The following is a 23252-nucleotide window of genomic DNA, read 5'->3' as shown; positions in this document are numbered from 1 at the left end:
CTCGTTAGCTGTTATGCTTTTGTACACATGTGAACTTGAAGGGCCTGATTGACTAAAATACTCTTTGCATTTCTTACCCTAATGCAAAGTGCAATGTTTTATTTATGATCCTCCCCATGTAATCAAGTTATTGTTTAACACAGGGTGACAGCTCAGCCAAAGGGAAAAGGTGCATGTGTGTAATGCCATAAATACTTTTGATGCTGAACCAAATGAAATGCAAAATGGCATTATTTCCATTTTTTCTGGTCAAGGATGTGAGAGAGAGAATTCCTAGTTGAATGCAAGCAAACTCATGGTCAAGGTGGACCTAAAAGCATTATTCCAAAACAGCACAAATGCAGCAAGCTTTTTGCAGACAACATGAGCAGTTTAAAATAGTAAGGTAAAGCCCACTTTAGAAACAGAACTATAAAGTAAAACTGCAGTCGTCACTCACAATAAGGCAGAATAAACCTTGAATTGTCATATCTGTGAACATGTATAGCAAGTAACAATTAGCCCTTAAAAAAATACAACACCATACTGTAGACACAAGACATTATTATTATTTTTTTGTAATTAGGCCTCATACGTAAAACATATTTTAAGCAGATATTTACTGAAAAGTATGCATTTGTCATTTTGTTTCTTAGGAACAAGTAGTAGAGATTGGTCATTTTCTTTTTGGTCTAGAACAGAATATATTTGTCTTTATTTGTGTTTATAAATAGAAAAGTTCAAAATCATAGCATAATGTATATTTCTTGAAATACAGGATTTTTGTGGAAATACTGGATTGCAATATTACCACCTCCAATACTATTAACCATTTGTGGGTTGTTCAGGTACTCATAATCAATGGTTCAAAGGTTGGAAATCAAACAAGAACATGGGTGTGACATGTTAATGAAGCGATCATGTCATGCTTCATTCTTTTACACATTGTATTTTGTAGAGGTTATCTTAAAGAGGAAACTGCAAAGTGTCACAGGTTTGTAATTCCAGATGGAAAACCCTTCACCATTTTGAATAGTAAAAACAGTTCCTGCATTGAGCTTTAATAGGCATGTTATTTATTTGTGTATTGTTTATGTCAGCTTGTTGTTAACAGGATTCTGTCCATACCAGTGAAGTTTCTCCTCAGCCCTTTTCTTTTTCCACTGGCAAAAGAGCAACATTTTGAAAGTCTTTTGGAAGGTCTTGTTGCACAAGGCATAGCACATTGGGTTGACAGTACTATTGACGTAACAGAGCCAATAACCAAGATGCCAAAGGGACAGGGGGATGCATTCTGAGCAGAAGGTGGAAATGAGAACCATGATGTTGTATGGAGTCCAGGTGAGAATAAATGCCAGTAGAATGGCACTCAGAGTCTGTGCCGCCTTCTTTTCCTTGATGAGAACCATGCGCTTCCGCTTGGTGATCTGATTCTTCAGGTTGGGGTCCATGGATTTGGAGGAGGACGAAGGTCCCACAGATTCTGCTGAGGAACAAGAGGATGGTGCCAGTTTAGAGCCTCCATTTTTATTCTGAGGGGGACTGCCGTCTTTAGGGACTGGCTTGAATTTGTAGGAGACACATTTTTTGCTTTTCTGTGAGTTGTACTTGGTGGGTGTAGCAAAGTAGCCGCTTTCTTCGTAACTGCTCAGATGTTCATCCATGAACCCCTGCCCAGTCTCTGCAGCAGGGTCATTTTCTTTCTTGGCACTCATCTGGTTTTTGTAAGCTGTCTGATACATGCCTTTTGAACCTATTCTTTCTTCATCTTCTGAAGATGCGTAACTGTTAAATGAGGTCACCTGGTCTGTTTTGGACCACTCATCGCTGGTATTTGATGCCAATGTGGTTTTGGCAGCGTTGCTTCTGTTAGAGGAAGACCATGAGGCTTGGCTCCGCTCTCGTTTGCCATTGGCTGGCTGTTTACAATTGAAACAGGATTTGATGATGGTCTTTTGGGGCTTGGTGGTCCTGGGGTCAGCTGAAGAGTTGAGGCCTTGGAGTTCTGCCAAGTCCTTGGTGCGTTTTTCGGTCTCTTTGTAGATACGGCAGTACAGAATGGTCATGATAGAAACTGGGATGTAAAAAGCAGCAATGGCTGTGCCAAACGTGATCACTGGTTCGGAGAAAAATTGGATTTGGCATTCCCCTGCTGGAACTTTTCTTTCTCCAACAAAATACTGCCAGCACAATATTGCGGGAGCCCACAAGATGAAAGACACCAACCAAGCCAGGCCAATCATGATACCGGCCCTTTTGGGCGTACGTTTGGCCCTATATGTTAGTGGTCGTGTAATAGAGAAATACCTGTCAAAACTGATAACTAACAAGTTCATTACTGATGCATTGCTTGCCACGTAATCCAGAGCTAACCACAGATCACAAGCTAGGCTTCCAAGAGACCAGTATCCCATCAGAATGTATGAGGTATATAGATTCATTGAAAACACTCCGATTATAAGGTCGGCAAAAGCAAGGCTTAGTAAATAGTAATTATTAACTGTCTTCAGTTGGCTGTTGACTTTGAAGGATACCATGACAAGGATGTTGCCAATTATTGTGATGAGACTCACAATGGCTGATACAGTCGCTATTGTTATGACCTCCCAGAGAGTGTGGTTACTGAGAGGCTGCAAACTAGAAGTGTTGCTGTTACCCATCGAGGAGTTCTTCAGCTGGTCCTGGTCCATATTGATGCTCAATGTCTGTGTCTACAGGTAACTGACCTACAGAAAGGAGTCAATGTATTTCCATGATGTGAATCTCCTGTAAAAAAAGAGAAACAACATTTTAATTAAAATAAAAGGACTCAGAGACTGCATAGCAGTTGACTGTTACATGTGTCTTCCTTATTAAACATAGAAAATAAACTGACTAATGCTGTAAAAACATGATTTTAATATAAACATGTTGATTATAGTGATCTTAACTTCTGCCCATTGCTGCGTCGACATCTAGTGGACACCAGGCATATTGCTTGTATTTTCGGAGAAGACAGAGAAGGCTTAAAGATTGGTGTATATCAAATTTTACATTTACATCATAATAGTCGTCGTCATCATCATCTAATTTAAATTAATAAATGGATTATGATTATGATTATGATTTATTTATTGGCAGATAGATGCTACATATTAATTATGTTTTTTTTTTACATATTTTAAATTAACTAAAAACCCTGATGTTAACGTTTTAAATAGTGTATATATCGACAGTAAACAATATCCAAGAAGGAATCATTTTGTTCATTAACTAAAGCGGGAATTAAAAAGACGCTCGACTTTGTTGTCGGACGGACTGTATTCAATGTTACCCCAACTACATTACAACTGCGCATCGTTTATTATGCTCCGGTAGATCCAGTGGAAGATCGGAGAGGTGATGGAGCATAGACCCAGGAGCCGGGGAGGCAGCTGGAGGAGAGGCGCTGGTGGCGGTGGCGGTGGCGGTGGCGGCGAGAGTGGGGCCGGGACTGAGCACCGAGGACGGGGACGGGGCGGACAACACCGTGGGAGAGGAAGAAGAGACCACCATCGAGGCAGGGGTCGCTCGGGACCATTTCCATCCGACCGGGTATGACTGAGTTGTTGATACACGTGGAAATGTGTTCAGATCTAAGCAGTATCTAAGCAATACACATATTAGTTTTGACTGTGCATGTCAAACCATCCTTTTGCTGTCCAGCTCATTGCTTGGGGAATACGCAGGACTTTTAATAAACTAAGTGCATGACTTAGAAATATTCTCCACCTACACCATCTTATTGTTATTATTATATAATATTCCCACATGTAGACAGCTGGCTGGAATAGATCCCAAGCCTTAATGTCTTGATGTTGGTATTTCTGTGTTCAGTCCTGTCAAGGCTCTCTTGCTGTCAATGTCCTTTTTTTCTTTAGCATAGGTTTCGTGGAGCAAAGACCCGAACAGAACCAACAAATGTAAGCCTGTGGGCTCTCTCTGTCATTCATTAATTTCACTTTTTGTGGCAGTGATTCACTTGGCAATTTGTGGTGGTGGTTAGGGTGTATGTTAAAGGAGTCTTTTGGTCACAAACTGTGGTTAAGGTGCTTGTCCCACCATTTATAGGAAATGTCCTGAATATCAGGTATTACATATGAACTGTACTCATCAATGGACAAGTCAGACAGATGTTTAGACTGTTGTTTCTGGCCTGAGATCTATATGTAGAAACTAATAGACTGAACGGTATTGATCTATATTTGCATGACAGTGTATCCTGTGTACAGAGAGATTTGACTACTTCTGAAGTATTAAGACACTGATTTACAGCAAATGAAACAATGACTTGCACTAATTTATTTACAGTTTATTAATTCTAATGCTAATCTATTCAGTATTAATGGGTTCTGACAGACCTTCATAAATCAGTTAAAGTCACAGTGACGTATTCGGGTTTTAAGTTGCTGGATAATTAATCAATATAAAAAAAATATATATATATATAGCAGTTTTGAAACCAATCCATTAAAACACTTAGCAGCATGATTTCAGGAAATTGTGAAGAAGCAATACATTTGATAAATAATAAACCTAAAGTCTTTCGGCATAAAAGTTTATATTTATCCCACTAAAATACTGAATTAACAATGGATAAAATACTCTTCCACTCTTTTTTTTCTCATGAACTGTAAGTTTTATTGGGAGAAGCTTTCATTTACAATTTACTTAGTATACTCCTATTATATTTTCTTTTAAAAACTGAGTGTAGGCCTATACGTAATGAATACAAAACCAAATATCTTGTTGAGCCCCAGTGTCATACACAGATGTAAACCTTTTATTTTTTCATAAGATTTGAATGGGCAGGAAATCAACCAAACCCAATATTGAAATCAGCTTCATTATGGTGGAGATAGTACAGTATTTTCCAGTGCTTTTATATGAGTTTTTGTAGCTGCCGAGTTTTATTTTCCTCAGAACTGATTGCCCACTATAATAATAATTTGATGAAGTCGATTACAGTCCCCTACCCAGTAAGTAGATCATTATTTTAGTTTTCCTACTATATTAATTTATTCCAGTTGCATCTTCCATGGTTCTCTGCAGGTTTTTGGTTCAATCAAATGTTGTATGAAGAGGAGAGGAGCAAGTATTCCACTGACTGTCCTGTTTACCATTTTCAACATGACTTTTTTTAGATCAGCTTTCAGAAACTCACTGGACGTTTTCTTTTGGAAGGTTGAAGATGACGTTGATAATAACGAAGAGGAAGAGGAGGGCGCTCAAGTATTTTCCAGAAGGAAGCTGGCATCCAACTGGGATCGCTACGAGGCCGCGGAGAAAGAGGAGCTGGGGGAGGAGAGTCTGATGCAGAGAGGACAAGATTTCCACGTCCTCCTCAGCTCTGCAGGTTAGAACTCTCTTCCGCCTCTCCGTTACTATTTGCTTAAAGTATCGACCCAACAGCATGAATTGGAAGTCTGTGAACGCTACAGTATGAACTGTGTTGTATGATTTCGGCAAAAAAATATTGCTGAAAGGTTGTCTTTTCTGTTCTTCAAGCCTGGAGTAGGTTGTACATCTGAATTCTTTTATAAATGTGTTTGATTATTGACAGCATGAATCTATGAATGCTGCAGGTAAAAACACTTGCTTTAACAGTCAAGACCAACAATATTCTGGTATTACCTTCACTAATATCTTTATGTGGGCTGAAGAGAAAATATATCTGGAAATTAACCAAATCAGCCTATCCATACAGCTCTTCGTTTAACTACATTAAGAGTTTTTAACATACTAAGGCACGTTGATCTAACAGGCTTATGGGGTTGAACAAAGATTTGTCGGCTTTGTAAGAATAAGACTGCAAATAAACCCAGGGATATGAGGGTTTAATCACTGTGGTGTCAGAGAAGCTGTTTGAGCCCAGGGTTTCACAGACAGAGAGCAGGGCTGATGGAGTTTAGATGTGTGTACAGAATTGAAAACCTATACAAGGCAAATCTATTCCAAACAGAAGCAAACATCTATAATAAGCAGACAGCTCTGAGATGATCAGCGGAAGATCCCATTAGTGTGATATTTACAACGGGCCAGTGAGTAGTTGCTGACAGCTGCCTTGGGGTCAGAATTTCATTGAGAAGCACAAGAGGCAGAAGGGAAGTGACAGCTTACAAAGTCCTGGGATGGAAATAGGGTCACAACATGCATCGTCTTGACTTGCGAGTAAAAGCAGCCAGCTCCGTTCAGAGAAAACTGCTGATCCGATTTAAGCCAGGGTTTGAGTAGCACCCCCCCAACCCCCACCACAATAGGAATATTACAAAGCCATTAGCGCTGCAGTTCTGATTTTGTACATTTGCATGAATAAATGATTGAATTTCTGATAGAAAAGGAGAGAGCCTTTGTTTAGCTGTCGTGTGATCTGATTTTTCTTTTTTTTGTATTTATGTTTTGCTATATAAAGACATTGTTGTTTTCTATATTATCTCTCAAACCACATTACAGACAATTTAAAGAAAGCCGGGGAGATTCAAAGGACATAATCTCATTAGATGTGACCTTTACTCCAACTGTTCAGATATCATGGCTAAACCTGGTAGTGCATTTATGCAGTATATTTCAATTTAGTGGCGGGCATTAAAATTCTTTAAGTCTTATCGATGATCAAATGATTTTGTAATGTGAAAATAATGGAATAAAAATAAAAAAGCAAAGCTAGCACAGATTAAAATATAATCATGAATCTTGTTTCCTTGTGTTGTGGACCGAAATCCCAATCCAGGCACGTCTGGGGCATAATTCTAGGGAAACTATCAAGAGAAAATTAGAAATGTGAATTATGGTTGTTTTTAATAAATTAATAAATTACACTTAAGTTTTTTTCTTCTTCTTTCCATTAATAGCACCACATTTAAAGATGCAGAGAAATGTTCCTTGAGCATAATTCCTTTGACAGAACTTTAAGGTTCTTTACTTTATCCCTGGCAGTCTACCTGGAATCACATTTTCACAAGCATGATGAACCCAGGGTAATAAAACCAGCACAAAAACCCTTCTACAATGTCATCGTAGAACACCATGAGAAAACCCCAGTAAATTGTAGGAAAGAAAGTGGAAAAGGTATAGTAAGCCATGATACAAACAGTGGGAAACCATGGGAAGTGCATTAGTGGAAAGTACATGTCCTTTTAAACATTCACACACCCGTTGTTTCAAATGTTTGTAACTGCCTTACTCCAATCAGCTTTACCTCAGTACCACAGAGTTTGCTCTCATCAACCTCTGCTATGGCTGTCCGTTGTTGAGTCATGCAGAGAAGTCTTCATATGTGATGTCTCTTGCTCCCCTTTAAGCATCATACGTTTTTCTAGCTTGACCCACATGCTGAAGTAGGTCACTGCCGACCTGGTTAACCCACTTATGAACCCGGTACGTGCTTTCTTAGCAGAGGGCATTTTGATGTGAGTCACTGAAACCTACTTCTTGACTTGGTCAGCATGCCTTGCTACCTGCTAGGACTTAGCTGATGTCTGCAACAGGTATATCTCTTAATAATAAAATAAAAATAAAAAAAACAACTCCCTGGGTGGTGCTGCTTCATTCATTTATAGTTCTTGTTCTAAGTGGTCCGTTAGTAATAAACGAATGTATCTACCTGCAGCAAGGCTTTACCTCAGTTTAAAAGTAGGGCAGTGCCAGCCAGCGCAAATTCCTCCCTGTGCTGTTGGCACCATTCTAGACGCCCAAGTTATAGTGTTGACTGTGACTGAGACTATGCTCATTGCTGGATTTTCTCCTCAAAGGAAAATGTTTTGAAGTATTCTATTTCTGCAGATGTTTCATTTTGGTGTATGTTATTTGTGGCACACATTTATTTATTTAGTGAACATCCTAACCTATTAAGATTGTTTGCCATCAATGGGCTGAAGATGTAGTTCAGCTGAGGGGCTGAAGGGAAGCAGTTGTTTCGAGGGTTTTATCCGACAAGCTGTGGCAGACGGCCTTTGCTCGTAACGCCGACATTCACTGCACTTGTTTGACATTTGTGTCAATCTGTTTATATTCACAAACGCACACTCTTATTTATTTCCCCATTTTCTCTGCCATGCATCTTGTAAAGACCCCCAAAGATTTAGAGTGCTCTGTAAGCCCCCCAACCTATACTTTCAAAGGATTTCTACATTGACAGCACTGGCTGATAGTAGTGTTTGCCATCTGTCTTGTGTAAAATGTCTTGCTGTTGAAACATCTGTTGACATTTCAGCAAGATAAACCTTCCCCGAGTTGTGCAAGCCGAAGTTTCTTTTTATTAAATGATGTCACGGCTTGGTGGATTAATTACCTGTTTCCTGTGTGAAATATTGCGGGAATACGCGATAGATACATTCTAGATACACCTACACCTTCTAGATACATATTAATAAACAGACAATTTATGACTTTCTGGTTTATTGTTTGTGTTGTGTAATTCAGTGGAATACAGTGCGTTTTAATTTCATGTCATATACTGATTATACTAATAATGTGAGCCGGACCGAGTTGTGTTGTTTATTTTAGAGTCTATACCTCTGCTTCTCTTAATAAGAAAATATCCTATTAAAGGCTTTAAATAAGATTAAATTGCACAGAGAATGAGGATGTTTTCCCCAGAGTTGCTTTGCTTGAATTATTTTCTCATTTCCCTAATCTGCTTCATTACAAAATATTGATATTCATGAAGAATATACACTCACCTAAAGGATTATTAGGAACACCATACTAATACTGTGTTTGACCCCCTTTCGCCTTCAGAACTGCCTTAATTCTATGTGGCATTGATTCAACAAGGTGCTGAAAGCATTCTTTAGAAATGTTGGCCCATATTGATAGGATAGCATCTTGCAGTTGATGGAGATTTGTGGGATGCACATCCAGGGCACGAAGCTCCCGTTCCACCACATCCTAAAGATGCTCTATTGGGTTGAGATCTGGTGACTGTGGGGGCCAGTTTAGTACAGTGAACTCATTGTCATGTTCAAGAAACCAATTTGAAATGATTCGACCTTTGTGACATGGTGCATTATCCTGCTGGAAGTAGCCATCAGAGGATGGGTACATGGTGGTCATAAAGGGATGGACATGGTCAGAAACAATGCTCAGGTAGGCCGTGGCATTTAAACGATGCCCAATTGGCACTAAGGGGCCTAAAGTGTGCCAAGAAAACATCCCCCACACCATTACACCACCACCACCAGCCTGCACAGTGGTAACAAGGCATGATGGATCCATGTTCTCATTCTGTTTACGCCAAATTCTGACTCTACCATCTGAATGTCTCAACAGAAATCGAGACTCATCAGACCAGGCAACATTTTTCCAGTCTTCAACTGTCCAATTTTGGTGAGCTTGTGCAAATTGTAGCCTCTTTTTCCTATTTGTAGTGGAGATGAGTGGTACCCGGTGGGGTCTTCTGCTGTTGTAGCCCATCCGCCTCAAGGTTGTACGTGTTGTGGCTTCACAAATGCTTTGCTGCATACCTCGGTTGTAACGAGTGGTTATTTCAATCAAAGTTGCTCTGACCTCTAGCATCAACAAGGCATTTTCGCCCACAGGACTGCCGCATACTGGATGTTTTTCCCTTTTCACACCATTCTTTGTAAACCCTAGAAATGGTTGTGCGTGAAAATCCCAGTAACTGAGCAGATTGTGAAATACTCAGACCGGCCCGTCTGGCACCAACAACCATGCCACGCTCAAAATTGCTTAAATCACCTTTCTTTCCCATTCAGACATTCAGTTTGGAGTTCAGGAGATTGTCTTGACCAGGACCACACCCCTAAATGCATTGAAGCAACTGCCATGTGATTGGTTGGTTAGATAATTGCATTAATGAGAAATTGAACAGGTGTTCCTAATAATCCTTTAGGTGAGTGTATGTAGAGAGAGATTTGTTTTTAATTGTATTGATTTATTTTGTGAGGCAATAAAGAAGCGACCTGTTTATTTTGTTAACCAGCAAGTTATTTTTATAGCCAGCTGTTGGCTGTGCTTGGTGAGCATTTGCCCATGTGGATGTAGACAGATTTGCACGGAATGGGCTGCGCGCCTGAAGGAGCTGCGATGCTGGGAGTGAATGGCCTCTGGGTGGACAGATGAATCGGAGGCCGTGGCTGAGCGGGGAAGACAGCGTGAAGACACTGGAGTCTTGGCTCCACACAGCAGGAATTAAAAATAGAAGCCGCCAGTTTTCTGCTGGGCCGAGGGGGCTGGAAGGTGGGGGGTGGGGGTGATGTCTGGGATGTTGCTAAGTACAGCTTACTTTCTCCTAGGGCTCTTCAACAGGGAGTCTGTTGGGTTCAGGCGAGTCTCTTTCAATAACGATGATCTGTGCAGTAGTTAACAGCAAATTTGCCAGTCCCTTAACAATGGATACAGCTCAGAAACCGACTGCAATAACCTTTGCCCGTTGTGATCCTTCCAGCCAGAGACCAAACTGAATTTCATTACTGTTACTCCACGAGGCATGGCCTGTTCGGTCAGGTATAAGTGATTAGGAATTATCTGTAAGGAAGCAGCATCCTTGTCAACTAAGGCGATGCCTCGTAGGCACTCGTGCTAAGGTATCCTCGTTGGTTGGGAATATAGGAGCAAGACGCTTCGTTCAGGGATGTGAACTGGGATGACCTTAGAAAACTGCTACACAACACTCACACACGCGTCTACCCTTGCCCATGATGCCGTGATGCCGTGCCCATAATGCCGTGCAGGCCGCCCAACCCTTTGCTTTAGGTGCATCTCGGGTTAAAGTGATGCAATAGTATTGTCCACATATGGGTACTGCAGTGACTGTATACTATAAACTGTAGTGCGTGCATGTGTATACAATAAGGACATTCTGTTGCCCATACCTTTTAGGACACAGTTCTTTTGTTTTGCTGTTTACATTTACCCCCCAGCACCACCACCACACACACACACACACACACACACACACACACACACACACACACACACACACACACACACACACACACACACACACACACACACACACACACACACACACACACAACGTCTCTATAATGTTTTCCTTCACATTACTAATTCATGATTAAAACCTCTAAAATACTCCTGGGTTTCCTGTAATGATTAGTTAAATTTAGCCATGGCTTGGCTGCAGGGTTTCTGTGTAATTAGGGTAACCATGTGCAAAATAATTTGAATTGAATTTTGTTGACAGACTTTGGTGGTCAGCTCGAAGGCGGTGCAGCTACCCTGGCCTTGCATAGGTGAGGAATGTGCATTGTTGGCATGGAAATGTCATGGCCATTTGGGAAGCTTATGTTTCCAATAAAATGAGGATCATTATATTTGAAGGTTTAACGTTTGCTGTAGGTTTATAAGCAATACTCCAGGGCTGCTAGGAAACCGATTCGGTTATCTTGCGTCTGCACCATCAGTCCTTGATTGTCCCCTCTGATGTTAACATTCAATAGTCATGAATGGAAGCCCCTCTGTGATAAAGGCTGTTAGGCTTTGTCTGCGCAGGGATGCTATAGGGTGGCCTTAAAGGGATCAGTGAGGAACAGATGTGGACTATCATAGCCTTTAAAAAAAATAAATTAAAGTCATGAAAGCGGAGATTAATTACTGATGCAGCATGGAGGATCGTACCTTTGAGTGTATGAAAGTTAGAATGATATAAGGCAGCAGCAGCAGCAGCAGCAGCAGCCCTGTCCAATTATCTGTTGTCTATTTTTCTTTGTTCTACTACGAATGTATTTTTATTTTGCTATTCAGTGTCACCGTGTATATTTGATCTAGTACTGCCTTGACTGAACATTGCTAGACTTAATATATATATATATATATATATATTTTTTTTTTTAAATCCATTGAAAGTATGTAATTTACCATTTTCCTGGCTGGACATTGACCATCAGTGGAGCAGTGTACTGCCTCTTACACTTTCCTGAAATTGCTTTCTAGCCTCACTTGTGTTTTCTGTGCAGTGGTGACAGTGCAGTAACGGTGTCAGTGTAAAGTTGACAATTGCTGATTGTGATCTTGCAGAACAGGCTTATTTGTCAGCATTTGCATTTAATCTTAGGTTCAACACCCAACTACAGGAGTTCCAAAGAAATGTCCGCACAGTAACTAGTTTTTATCAGGCAGCAGGTCTGAAAGGGTGGATAAGTCCTATGAATCCCCAACAAATGAAAACAAATGCAAACTAAATGTAGCCCAGTTTGTCATTTAGTCACATATAGTATGCCTGTTCTACAGAAGCACAAGTCTGTTGTCACATGTTGGTACTATGGTATTGTTTCTTAGTTTATCTTTCTATGTGTGTAAGTGTTTAATACACTTAGCAACCCAGGGTATATAACCCCTTACTGAAGAGACTCATTCTTTTCCTCTTCTAATGCTGTGTTGACCTTTTCTTTAAAAATAAATCCTGCCTTATTGTCATTCTCTTAGGATAAGTCAATCAGCAACAGCATTTGCCTGAGGTTCACATGAAAGAAACCTCCTGTCATCAGGGGGGAAAGGAGAAAAAAAAAAAAAAAGCTTGTACCTTGAGTTGATTAAAGTGATGTTTCTTTTCCCTTGTGTGATTTGTCATCGACATCAGAGTTCAAGTAAAGTGGAGGTAAGAAGGCGTCTCGGGGATAGACTGCTGTTTAAAACCTCAGACTTACTGTAGATTATGCAGTCTGAACGCGGTTTCTGCGTCCTGTTTTCAGCACACCTGAGTATTGTTTCTTGTTTACCTTCTATGAATGAATGGGATGTATCAACTTTAATTTTGTAGTCTTTTAAATGATTTTTGCTCTCCCAAGGATGAATGTTTTGTTCTAATTTTATATTTTGAATGATCATTGTCTATAGAAATGGGCATTTTTCTGTTCCTTAAATTAATTTTGATGAGCTATCCAAACTGTATCAGTAGGCTAATTAAAATTGTATTTATGTTTCACGAAAATCAAGTCTTTTTTTATCAGTGTTTGACAACAATGTAAGGGATTTCATTCCTACTAATAATACAAACATGGAACATTACATTTAATGAACCCGCAAATACAAATCACTTAGTTTGGACTTTCGTTAATTCTCACGGTTGTGCCCTCAAGAACAAAATTTTACTTTTAGTGAAAGTGGCCAAATCTGTTGCGAATGTCTATGTGTAGGCCTAAATATAGAAGTCACAAGTTCTGCCTGGGGTTCTGCCATTAAATACATTTTCCTTTCAAAATTAAATATTTCCTTGTGAGGCTTCCCTAGTGTCTGTGAAGGCAAGGCAAGGGAAGTGAAGAACCGTGTTAATTGGACAGGGAGGTCTTGAAATGGCCCGGGCAGTCAGAGTTGGAAATAGGCCGGACTCTCTCGGGAGAAAGAAGTGTAGAAGATAGTTTTCTGATATGCTCTGACTGAGGGATGGATATACAACCCCTCATAGCAACTGCCTTTTTACAGCTGTTTCTTTTGAATAATTGAGACTTTGATTATGCATCCAGACATTGACATCATGATATGAATTGCTTTAAGTTTATTGACTTCTTCCAGGATTAAGCAGGTGCTAAAAGAAATTGTATCGCACACCATTTATTTTCTCTTGTTGACATATCGTATTGCTTACAAAATATTTAAAATGAGAACCTCTACTTCTCCCAGCCTGTGTTTTTCTCCAACTACCAAACTGTGTTTTAAGAGTGTGCCATTATAGACTTGTTGACTACTAGTGAAAACCTCTTACATTTTATCCGTAACTTTCTTTCTATATTGCTAATGAAAATGTGTCCAGAGATTGAAATCCACATAGTTCCTTACATTAACTTCAAATGACTAAAAGTTAGAAGTAATTTTAAAATAAGATCAAGAATGAACAAAAACATTTAAGAAATATAATGTATTGATTGTGTCTTGAATGTGGTGTAACCCTTAACAATCTGTTAAAGATTTGTAATATTCTGCAGGTAGGCATACTGTCCTAGAATTTTAGATTTTGCTGACATTATTTCACAAATTAATTAAGGACTAGCATTTGAATTCACAGATTAATTGTTTATTATTTTAAGTAATTTAAGTAATTTGTAAGGCTTTTCCCCCAATGAGTGAAATTACATGTGCGACTAATGGCTGATTCAGCTGACAGTTTAACTTTAGACCGCATATTCAAGACTAATTACATACAGTCTTCACAAAACAAAGAATGTACAAAGAAATGTTGAAGTAAAGATCCCCAAAAATGTGTGGGGTCTCAGTCTGATAAATGCATAGAACTATAAATGGTAACTGTTTTATTTTGGGATTTTTTTCCATTCCCTTTAAATCTAGTTTTAAAGCTGTAAACACAGAATGTGCAGCTCTTGTTAGGTTAGAAACAGCTCGAAACCTGGAATAAAAACGCAAACCTGGCCTCAAAAAGCAATAATTGAATTAAATAATTGAGCTTGGCATGCTAACATAGCATCCTGGAAGCGGTGCTATCCATTTCTGATTTAAAAGTTCAGTTTCTGAATAGTTTCAACAAGATTTTCAGACACCATAATGGGTACAGTACCCACTAAAGTACAAAGTGACACCGTTTCAACAGTTAAGGCCTCTGTCTACTGCATTCATTATTTATTTCCTCTTTTAATGGTTTTTTTAGGGGGAGGTGTGTTAAAATCACAGCTTTATCTAGAAAAACCAATTCATGAAAGACCTTCTCTCTAATACTAGGAGATTGAGGTTATTTGTTGTTTTCGTTCTCTTTTTAGCTGAACTACTTTGGCCTACAAAACGAGCCCCTGGATTAGTGTGGAATATTGCTGTAGTAAAGTACCTCTCATTATTGTTCGAGGGCCTGTGAAGGATGATTACTGTGCTTGTAAGACAACATCTCTGGACCAAATTACCAGGAAAAGGTTTAGCAACATTGGCCCTGCATTTCAGTCAGTCTGCTGATGCCAGAAACTGTTGGAATTAATCAGGCATTATAAACATGGCAGCTCTGTGACGAGGCTTTCACTTGCAGTCCCTGACTCACTGTATACAAGTAATCCAGACCCTTTGTCTCTTCACCCCCCCACACAATGACAAAATAAAGAAAAACTAGAATTGTATCTGTCTGAAAGTGAATCATATTGCTTTTTTGCATTGAAAATGAATTACTCTTGCATAAAGTTTTATGGTGACTAATCTTTTCTATTAAAATCAAGCACTGTTCTGCCATGTTGATATTCCCTGTGTTGTAGTGGAAACATAATGTGGTGAGTAATGGGGGAAGAAAAAGAAAAAATGTGCGAGTGTGCGTTAACCCTTTCTTCACTGATTTACTGTCAATGTGCAGGATGTTTTCGTGTCACAGCTTTATTGATTCACAGACATGATGATGTCCCATATCGTCCTCAGAATTGTATATGTTCAAAATCTATGGCCACACACCTGTGTAGCCAATTATTTATATTCCCCCTCTTTAGCATTGTGACATTATTATAATTAAATTGCAAATTACAGTGAAACATTACTAAAAAAGGCCAGTTTGAAAAAGCAGCAAAATAATGCAAAGAAGCAAAGTTTCTCAGGCATCCCAATTTGTCAGTTCAAGGAAAGAGATCCATACAGGGAGTAAGAGCAATCTACTAACACAGACTTGTGCATGCATGGGATGAACTGCGGGATGACATTGTGCATGTTGATCCTCAGGGCTCCTTTGTGCATGGGCTTGACACAGTTCTCCGTTCAATAAGATACTTGGATGATCAAATTGAGTCAGGTTAACTTCTCTAGTAGTCTGTGACCATTCTTACATGCTTAAGAACTGGAATTTCTAAATGTAGGTCTTAAATTTTGGTTAATAAAATGAAAAGGTTGCACAGCATATGTGCAAAGTGCAAAAGAGATTTGTAAATGTAAAGATTAGTTTAATTGTGTGCTAGAAGAAGACAAGCTACTGTACCCCAGCAGGACAAAGTTGAATGATTTTCATCTCTCACTTTACTGTTGTTCATTAAAATCTTTTTCCTCAAGCAGGCCTATCCCATCCTTTGTGAAGGTCTCTTTCTAAGAAACCACCAGTCCACATCTAAGAGACATTAATGTCAATGTAAAATATCACTTTGGTCTTTTGCGTCTCTTCCTCTGCACATAATGTGGACGTTACAGGTTATAGATATTGTAAAGTGGGAGGAAATGGAGATTAAATTCTCCCTTTTGAATTTAAATTAATGCTATTTGATGAAGAGGCCGGTTGTCCTCCATCTGTGGTTCAACTCCGAACTGAGGTGAACCTGAACGTGTCAGTCTCCGGAGGGAGATAGTCCATAGTGGTGAAAGAATGGAGTCAATCAAGCTGAAGTTCAAATTGATGTAGGGATGGCCGAGCCTTTTGTTCAGTAGCTAACCGCAATGGTGTACTCATTGATCTCAGACTGCTTTTTTATTATATAGACCTATTATTACTGTTGCATTTGTCTGATTACGATGTGTGTATGGCTTTCATTCAACAGTGGATCAATAAGCTGATGGTGATGATGATTTTATATAACACACATTTGGAAGTTTATATAAAAATGCTGCAGTTGAGTACCATAAGCTTTATGGTTTAATAAATGTTTAGTCTGCCAATCTGTTCTGTGAAGGACCTGCAGTCTAAAAAAACCCCACAAAAAAGACTTATGCAATCCTTCAGTCTTACTTTGTAATACGCATTGCTTGGAGGAGCTTAGAAGTGTTTTGTTTCTTAGACAGTTCTGACTTTAGCCATGCCAGCCATGAGAAACTGACAGAAACTCCACATAGAGTATGCGTCTTTTAAATCGTATACCAGAAGAGACCTGCTACATAAAGTAGAACAACATAGCTTTGCTTTTTAAGCAGATATTTCAGTCATCTTTGTCCATGCTTCATGGTTATTTTTAGTTTTTCGTTGCTTTGGAAGTGAGGGAAAAAAATATGGATTTCCAAAGCACACCCCACACGCCACTGACACCTATGTATTTATAACAAAACAACTCTGATAGGACTTTTTGGGCCTGTATATTTTCAGACTACAGAGATGGCATGTCACTGTAAATCCTGTAGCAATTCCCAGAATACATCAGCCTGCGTACACTGCAATATTTCTAGCAACTGATGTCAACAAAATGTGTTTTAATTCCAGAATGGTTCTGATTTGTCTCCTTACAAAGACATCGTCACAGCTTTGTTTAATTTGCCTGTGTGACTCGTGGCAGCTTCAGGTTGGCTTGCTTGACTAATCTTGTCATATGTTACGAGACACTACAGCAGTGATCTGGAGTCCATAAGCTTCTTTGCTTCCTGTAGTTAAATAACTGGTTTCTCCCTGGATTCACGTATGCCAACACTCTTTAGCCGCCGAGATTGGTGTTAACATTTTTTAATTTTGTTAACATTTGTTATATTCAATGTTATCTTCATCTTTTTTTGGTTAGGAACACAGCCTCTTTAGATCCATACAAATTATATACTTGTTTCCAAAACTAAACAACACATTTAAGAACAATTAATTTGGTGAGTGTCCTACATCTGCCTTTCCAGATTGTGTAGAGATTAATGGCGGAGGACATGCAATTCAGTGGTTTTAAGGGGATCATTGCACAGCATTACTGCCCTGCACTAGACAGCTCACAATTTTAAGATTTTTGTTTTGTTTTGCTGCTTATTTATTTATTTATTTATTTATTTACAAGGAATATTCCTGAATGAATAGCTTAACCTCATTCATACAACATAGGGCATCCAACCATCTCAATCCAGGGACATTCAAACAATTGAAAGTGAACAATTGCATGGCAATGGTATACGTTGTTTTTTTAATATATCAATGAACACTATACCAAACAGTACATATTAATGCATCTGCTGAGAACCGAAAAAAGACATGCTGGAATCTCTACTTTTTCTTTCTCCAGCATAAACATGATATCAAATTCCAGGAAATGTGTTGGAACCAATGTCCAAAATGTTCAGTAGTTTTCTTGCATTTTGTTCCTTTTTCCCCCAACAGTTTGTTTTTTGAGTCCTGGGTATCAACAGTGATCAGTTAGTAACCAAAAATATCTGCCTATATAGTCACAGTTAAGTCTGCAATGTTGTAACATATGTATGCCCTGACACCCCCCACAAACACATCCACGGTTCTGTTCTAAAACTGCTTAAGGACAACTACTACTACTAAACTACTAAAATATAGGTCGAAACAACTACATTTTTCAAGTCAATTTCCCCCTCCCCCCTGCCCTCCTGGAAGTTGGCCTTGTGCCATGAACAGTAGAAACACAACTGTAAAACGGCTTGCTTTAAAATCGAGACGACTTCTTTAAAAGGATCCTAGTAAGGCAACACAATTCACTTAAACTCACTGTTCTGAATATAATTTCTTAAATTGATCCAAATATATGACCTCATCTAGCAATCTATGAAGCTCCATAGCTTTCGTTATCCCACAGTAATTGCACACCTGAAGTTATTGGAAAAAGTGTAAATGGATTTCAATAGGATTGCATTTTTAGTGGTATAAATGAAAAGCCTTTATGCTGTGTAGACAGACTTGATACATGGCATTGTCAGAAAAATTGGATAAAAAAAAAAAAAAAGATGTTCATGAATTTTATTTACATAAAATCCTGGATTGATTTAATGTGTCACAACGGCCACATGTATTTCTGAAAAAAACAGGAGGCCCCTTTGGCACTCAATTGGCAGCTTCTAACCTCAATAGTTTGGGACATGTGTGCATACATGTGATTTACTGCCAGAGATAACCCCAAATATCATTTCATATGGTGAGAAACTAATTAGATAGATATTTTCATTTTCTGAGTTATTGCTTTCTGCTTCCAGTCCTGTATTTTTTCTCACTTCTGTTAAGTAATTAGATGATTAGATTTGATATGAGTTTCTCCTAATCTGTAGTGACAGATTTACCTGCCTTTGTTTGAGCTGGTGCTTTATTGCTTTCCTTAATTTCCAATGGCCTTTTATTGTGACTTATCACCAGTGTTTTATTGCTTCCATATAATTCCACAGCCTTTTTTCAAGTTTTTCTACAGAGTACGGTGTGTGGGATCTATGAGGCATCATTCAGATCAAGATTTATTTATTTATATCCACTCTCTCTTAATATGCTTTGTGACAAGCAATTCTCTCAGACAGACATTTTATATCAGTTAATAATCTTCTAGATTACTTAATTGGTAAACCTAAATATATACGCTATGGAGACTCTTTGCTAAACTCGTATAGAAGTAATTGAAAGTAATGGAGGTCATTGAAAAATAATTCATTTTATTACATTACTTTCTGGCCTTGGTTACTTTGTTAAATTACTGTATATGTTGAGGTATATACATGTAGCCTATGTAAAGAGAGCAAAATACCTATGGGAAAGTAATCTTACAGTGGGAATATGCTACAGAAACGTCGCATTTTGTAAGTCTTATTTTATATTTTAATGTATGAATCTTTTGTAAAATGTGTTTAAGAGGGCAAGGATGAATATGCCTGAAAAATAGAAATTGCTCTAAAATACAATAAAATAAACCCATTTGTAATGACTGATGCTGTGTATAGGATTGAAATGGCTATCTTCTACTGTTCTTGTCACACATTACATATCTTTCACAGTGTATTATGCACATAAGAAAAGCGCTTTCTATTGTGGCCCCGCACCCCTTATTACAAATTTAATATTTCATGCATCATTTCTTAGCAGGTAGTTCATCTTATATTCTTTTTGCTATACATTGTGTATTTAAAATATTGTTTCCTAGTTAAGAGTTTATGAATAAACCAAAAATGCATTACACCATTGTACACTGCACTGTGGAAAAAAATGTGATGTGTTTCCTTACCGCTGTTCGTAATATGACTAATATCAGAGATTGAATGATACCTTACGGACTTATTCTACACGGTATATCAAATTATTTAGATGTATGTTGTTGCTTATCTAGTTCATGCACAGGTAATGTACTGTCAATCTGCATTGCATGCAATGCTTAATGTAGTCACATACATTTCTCAAACCTTACACTCTAATAATGCACCGGTCTTTAAGCTCTCTGACTATTTCTAGGATAAAAAGGAAGAGCGAGAAAAGGGCACTTTGAGGGGATTTTGAAGGGACTAAGCATTAATTAAAGTAAAGGGCAGCTGAGGTTGAATTTCTTGAAAAGGGAAACATTCATTGATTCGTGACCCAATTGTACTCTGTATCATTCGGTTTTTGTTAGTATAATGACTTCTGTATTTTAGCTTCTTTGGTTTATACACTTCATACCGCATTGTAGTTTTTTATCCTTAAATTATGCATTCTATATAATTGTTTGCTCTGCTAGACTGAATACACACCTGAAATTATTTGAAGTAATATACGTAATATATCTATCTATCTATCTATCTATCTATCTATCTATCTATCTCTCTCTCTCTCTCTCTATATATATATATATATATATATATATATATATATATATATATATATATATCTTTAATGCTCATCAGTTTTAATTTTGCACACTTTAAATTGAATTGTGATTTACACACCTGTAACTTTTTGATATTCCCCCTATTTGATTACCTTTGCTGTTCAGATGCCTGTTATGAAGTTAAGCTACATTTTTTATTTTATTTACTTTTTAAATTTAATATAATGACCCATCCCCAAATTGAATGTCTGCATGTCTGGGCTAGCATTAAAGTGAGTTCAAGAATCACAATAGGTTATTCCACTTTCCATTCCTGAGATTGTTAAGCATGTGTAAAATATATACTTACAGTTGGCATTTCTGGATATTAAAGGCTGTCTTCTTTGAGGCAGAGGCATGACTTCCAGAATTTAGATGGGTGTTCGAATGTGACTGTCTAATCCCTTGTGTGTTTTATTTTTTTCTCTTTTGTTCTTGTTTGTTTGTTTGTTTTGTCTTTCTCTTAGTCTTCTTTTAACGGTTCATATCGCCCAGGCAAATGTGTGTCCAAAACAAACAGAATTAAATAGGATCTTCTTTACTACAGATTCCAAAAGGAAAGATTCCAATTGTGCTGGCATTCCAGTGGCAAAAAGTGCCAGCATCCCCAAAACATCCTAAGAGCAGGATCTGTGTGCTTTAGACTGTGAGGCTGAATCAGTTCACTCTGTATAATTCTGAGCTGTTTAAAAATTGATTGGCATTCATCTCCGTGCTGAGAGATAGGAAAAAGAAGAGAGAGGATAAGCTCAGAAAAAGGTACTGGTTAAAGTGGCTAGCAAGCTTCTCTTTTGTTTGCTGTCTTTGGATGGATAGAAGTCCTCGGAAAAGAACAGGTGCCTTGTATCTCGCCAGTCAGAACTTTTCTCGGATTTCTGAGTTTTTTCCCACAGAAGTTGATAGCTGCCGGTCGGAGAGTGCCATGTATCCATGTGATGCTCCTAGCAGACACAGATGTAGCACTTGCTCGCTGGAAGGAGAAATTCCCATAGGGCAGGATGGCTCATCATTTTTCGGGACAGTGAGCAGGCATGGCAAGAAGTGAGTGGGGTGGAGAGGGAGGGGGGAGGGAGAAGGACCCGCTGATATGAACTGCTGAAACCAGGCAGCAATCTGACAAGATGACGCATCTCCTACATAATGAGCCCATTAATTACATCCATGTGACAGACAGCAGTGTCCGCTTAAAAAGACAAAAAGGAGAGGCGGATGATGTTATTACTTCTGATTGGTGCCCCCTCGTGTTTGAACAGCTTTAGGTAAGCAGCGCGTATCAGAGCCTCCGTTCGCAGCTTTTTTGATGTGAAATCAATTGTCATTTGTTTCCTTTTATTGCGTTTCTTCTTCAACTGCGCAAAGATAGTTTGTCCTGTGCCTGAGAGATAAGGCAGGCTGTTGTTAGCTGCAGCTTTTTTGTTTCTTTATATGTTTGCAGTGATTTGTGTGTGTGTGTGTGGGGGGATGTGAGCATTATTAATATACGCCCCTTTCACAGCCTAATCAGGACAGTTTACAGTATTATCCTCTCTGGGTTAATCCAAGGAAAATCACACACTAATAGATCATCCTGAATCAGATGTCCCTGTCATTTTTTTTCCCTCTCTTTTTTTTTCTTGTTATGTGTTTTCATTACAGCTCAAGACAATATTGTTAATTGTTTCTGGTACCAGTACAATAAAACCTTTTCCAGATTTCAGACAGAAATACCTAGATCAGTGCGAAACTTTGTGTGGGACTTTCGTTTTATAATGTGTTGCAGAAGACTCCTATGGATTGTGACAAATGTCATGCTGGAAAAGGTTAAACCACGAATTGGTTGAATTCTGTAGGTCAACTAAAAAGATGTCTCCCTGTCAAATCTTCCTTAATCCTTTGATTGACATTACATGTGATGAATTTTAATGGAAATAACTACATGAATATCCAACTAAGATTATTTTTTTCAGGTGCAAAAGGGGGAAGAATTTAAACTTAAATTTCCGTTTTTTTTTTGCAGGATTTGTAGAATAGTGAAGGATTCAGAAGCACACACTTCCTGAAAGACATTGCTTCTTTGTATAGTTAACATATTGACTTAACAGAGAGATCCTCTGATCATTTAAACTGTGTCAACGCTGCGGGAGGAACAGCATGTTAATGGCAGTGGGGAAAATTGATGAGACGCCAGAATGGTAGAATGCCCAGCATGCTTTTATTGGGAGGGGGGGTGGGTTCATGCAGAGTTACATTATTAGGTTCATGTCTGTTAATGAAGTCACAGAATCTATGGAAAATAGGGCATTTACTTAACAGGCTTCAAGTCTGTAAATAAAATCCTCATAAAGAGTTTGACCTTTACCTTCGACGGGGGTAAATATAGGGGTGTGTGTGTAGGTATGTAGATGCAGGCATATATTGGAAAGGCTCAGTTGATGTTTCATGCTTTAAGCACAGAGGGATTTCTATATTACCTTACTCTGAAGTGACACTGACATCTTTCCAAAGTGCACATTGATGCATGCAGGATAAGGAGAGAACTTAAGGCCTCTGAAAGTCACTTATACCCACGCACTTAATGAGGCCACCTGCCCACAAAAGCATAGCTCTTCATCTCCCGAGTGCTGGTTGCCAGTCAGGCTTTCTTCGTATGTTTAAATGCAACAAATGCAACAAACAAACAAAATCTAAACTAAAAAGATGCCCAACCAAAACAGAAAATGGGTTTGACAAAAAGGGGAGCTTCATTGTGCAGTCAGTGCTGTATTGACATCATCTCTCTGACTTCTGATAACTGTTTTTTATGGTTAATGGTATGTTTACAACATGCGTCTCTACTTACATCGAAGGTCTCTGAACCAATTACAACGTAACTTT

The 23252-nt window shown here is 38.6% G+C and overlaps 2 protein-coding genes across 5 annotated transcripts in view; one reads left to right on the top strand and one right to left on the bottom strand.

Annotated features, from left to right (window-relative positions):
• Positions 1-592: 592 nt before the first annotated feature.
• Positions 593-21408, bottom strand: LOC136717168 (muscarinic acetylcholine receptor M5). Its single transcript, XM_066694656.1, has 2 exons — positions 20710-21408; positions 593-2745 (listed from the first exon to the last, which is right to left on the bottom strand). Exon 2 carries the CDS (start codon positions 2667-2669, stop codon positions 1071-1073), a length of 1599 nt encoding a protein of 532 aa, XP_066550753.1. The 5' UTR covers positions 2670-2745; positions 20710-21408; the 3' UTR covers positions 593-1070.
• Positions 3347-23252, top strand: part of aven (apoptosis, caspase activation inhibitor) — a 54940-nt gene continuing 35034 nt past the window's right edge. For 2 of the 4 annotated variants that reach the window (XM_066694662.1, XM_066694661.1), the window contains exons 1-3: positions 3347-3552; positions 3879-3920; positions 5182-5353. In XM_066694662.1, coding sequence (XP_066550759.1) covers positions 3361-3552; positions 3879-3920; positions 5182-5353 — 406 coding nt within the window. In that variant the 5' untranslated portion in view covers positions 3347-3360. The remainder of the gene's footprint in view (positions 3553-3878; positions 3921-5181; positions 5354-23252) is intronic. The other 2 variants (XM_066694664.1, XM_066694663.1) reach the window with 1 other exon arrangement.

This window comes from Amia ocellicauda, chromosome 21 (assembly GCF_036373705.1).
Source record: "Amia ocellicauda isolate fAmiCal2 chromosome 21, fAmiCal2.hap1, whole genome shotgun sequence".
Classification (NCBI taxonomy): domain Eukaryota; kingdom Metazoa; phylum Chordata; class Actinopteri; order Amiiformes; family Amiidae; genus Amia; species Amia ocellicauda.
The sequence above is the reverse complement of the archived record's forward strand: the minus strand, read 5'-3'. Positions and strand labels throughout refer to the sequence as shown.

Coding starts and splice junctions, on each gene's coding strand:
- LOC136717168 (XM_066694656.1), bottom strand. CDS start 2,669: ATGGACCAGGACCAGCTGAAGAACTCCTCGATGGGTAACAGCAACACT.